At 37.4% G+C, this 2,686-nt stretch overlaps 1 protein-coding gene across 1 annotated transcript; it reads left to right on the top strand.

The window, feature by feature from the left end:
- The first annotated feature begins 369 nt into the window (after positions 1-369).
- Positions 370-2,320, top strand: LOC146960910 (receptor tyrosine-protein kinase erbB-4-like). Its single transcript, XM_085771947.1, has 4 exons — positions 370-480; positions 1,042-1,168; positions 1,807-1,880; positions 2,162-2,320. The coding sequence occupies exons 1-4, from the start codon at positions 420-422 to the stop codon at positions 2,302-2,304; spliced, it is 405 nt and encodes a 134-aa protein (XP_085628073.1). The 5' UTR covers positions 370-419; the 3' UTR covers positions 2,305-2,320.
- Positions 2,321-2,686: the final 366 nt, after the last annotated feature.

Raw genomic sequence — 2,686 nt, 5'->3', positions numbered from 1 at the left:
GGCAGCATTATATTTTACATCATATACTGAAAGTAGTTCTAATTATTATTCATCTACTGTAATTATCATTCAAATGTGAATTATAGTATTTATATTTGCTGATATATTTACATTAATTGTAGTGAATTTAACTACAGTATGAACCTAAATTCAAAGTTTTAGTCCTCATGCTGCTGAAACTACAACACAAGAGTTTTACATTTCAATTGCAATTCCTATGCATCCAAGAAGAGCATCAGTGTGTGAAAGTCACTTTCAACAGTTTCTAATGATTACCTGGATCAAGTGCCACTTATTATACTGTATGTTCCTGTATGACAAACAGCAGCCATCTGTGTTTCACTTTTACAATAAATTGTTTTTCAGATAACTTTGTGGTGGACCATAGCGCCTGTGTGAGAGCATGCCCCAGTAACAAGATGGAGGTGGAGGAAAACCGCATTAAGATGTGCATTCCCTGTACTGACATCTGCCCAAAAGGTAAACCTCATGTGTTGTTAAAGTGAAGTAGTATTTTTGTTGCATCACTGTTTCTAATAGGGCACGCAGTGGAGATGCTACTGTATGTAGCATTTAAACAACAATTGAACAACAAACCTTTGCCACATGTTTAACCATAGTTAACACACAAAGCTGTCAGTAGCCTTTGCAAGTTCCCATTTGGTTTAAACTTGCACACTCGCTGGATTATGGAATATGTGCTTCCTTCCACTGCAAACACACCAGCCTACCTGTAGAACTGTGTTCATTGATAATGCAGCTTTTTTTAGATAATACAGTAATACAATACACAAGACAATACAATAAGATAATCACATGGAACAGAGAATGGCAACATCATCAGTGATGGTCTCATGTACTTATGTACTGTATGTACTTTTAGTGTTATACAAAAATATTGTTGCTCACCTAAAGTGGGCGCTGGTAATACTTACAAGTACTGTAACACTGCACCTTTGAATCTCTTTAGTTGTACTAGTACTGTATGTTGGTGTTATTTAATCAAACGAATGCCTTTTGCTGTCATGCTGTATCTTCCAGCTTGTGATGGCATCGGTACAGCCAGCCTACAGGCTGCTCAGACAGTGGACTCCAGCAACATCGACAAATTTGTCAACTGCACCAAAATCAATGGCAACCTGGTGTTCCTTATTACTGGTATCAAAGGGTAAGAGCTCAAGTTATCAGAATGAAAAGCTGGGCCAACATAATGCAACTGTAATCACACGTGGGCATTTCATGTCAATAGAGAATGAATTCCAAATTGACATTTCATTAAATTTCATTTAATATAATTCATCTTGGAATTCAGTATCAATTTCAATATTTGTAAATACAAATGTAATCATGACAATGGTTTCTCTTTACTCACACACCTCAGCAAATATTAATAGTGAAATGTATGTGTTTTTGCTCCCAAATATACCACCATTGATGTGAGTTGCTAAAGATGAGCTCATATATTTCCCTAAGGGGTTTAAGAGGAATTTGCTGTAGTGAGATACTCTGTAGAAGACAAAGCCAACATGCATACATTATATTTGGATTTATATCCTCAATGTTTTGTAAGTTATCAGTCATTATTCTTTAAGTGAGCTTTTCAAGTAGATAACACGCTACACAAAGATCACATGCCTTGATTTGATTTGGTATTATGAAGTGTCATGTTTATGGGTAAACAAAGCTCCTTTTCATCACTGTGATCAAGGAGATCACACATTGTTGTGCTACATAGAACAAAAGGAAGGTGCTTTTTTTCTTTTTCATTCTGTTTGTGTTGTTCTGATCTCTGTTTCTCATTCACAGGGATGTTTATCACAACATTGAAGCTTTGGACCCAGAAAAACTCGGTGTATTCCGCACCGTTCGGGAGATCACAGGTGAGTAACATACAGTATGCATCTGTGCACAGGCATACAAATGAATAAATAACAATAGCTCTAACCTTTATCCTTCCTCTTGCACTTTCACGCCAGATATGGTGTGGTAATGTGTACTGTATGTGAGGCTTGTGTGTATGTTGTATTTGCTCAAGTCTACCTTCCCCCTCCCCCTGAGACTGTGAGACTGTCCACACCAAGGACAGACATTGCAGCATAAGATGAATATCAGATGAGTCTTTCAATCTTCTCCATCTTTCTGCTGCTCCTCCCTGTGGGAGTCCCTAGCCTTGAGTCCCAAAGTCCCAGCTCTCCCTTCACGCACCATGAAGAAAAGATCCAGAACATGTGGTGCGCATCGTTAATCCTCCAGCGCCACTATGCCATCACTACTTCTGAGTCACATGTATGCTGTCATTTTTAAAGCTTAGACATTTGACAATGCCATCAGAAAGAAAGTTGTATCTCTGAAGTGGCAGTCTTTCTTAAAATGACAAAATCTTACTGTTGAAAAATAGTATGTGACATTCTTGAGCTATGAAGAGGGTGTATAAAAGAGGCCTTATGACCCAGTTAGTTTCACCTAAGAATTACACATTACACTTCACTGATATTAATCTAAACTTTGATCTTTGATTTTCCTGGTTTGACCTGTTTGAACAGCCATAGACAGCACAGACCGTAGCCATTTTTGTAAAATGCTAATTTGTGATTCTGTGATTTCTTTTTTTTATATATATAGCCTATATAATTGCACTAACTGGAGCCAGACTGCTCTGGCATTTTTCCTGTCTTTTTTTTTAAAA

The sequence above is a fragment of the Trachurus japonicus genome, unplaced genomic scaffold (assembly GCF_045865225.1).
Source record: "Trachurus japonicus isolate A0001 unplaced genomic scaffold, Traja_1.0 AP029846.1".
Classification (NCBI taxonomy): Eukaryota; Metazoa; Chordata; class Actinopteri; order Carangiformes; family Carangidae; genus Trachurus; species Trachurus japonicus.
This window is presented reverse-complemented; position numbering and strand designations above follow the sequence as displayed.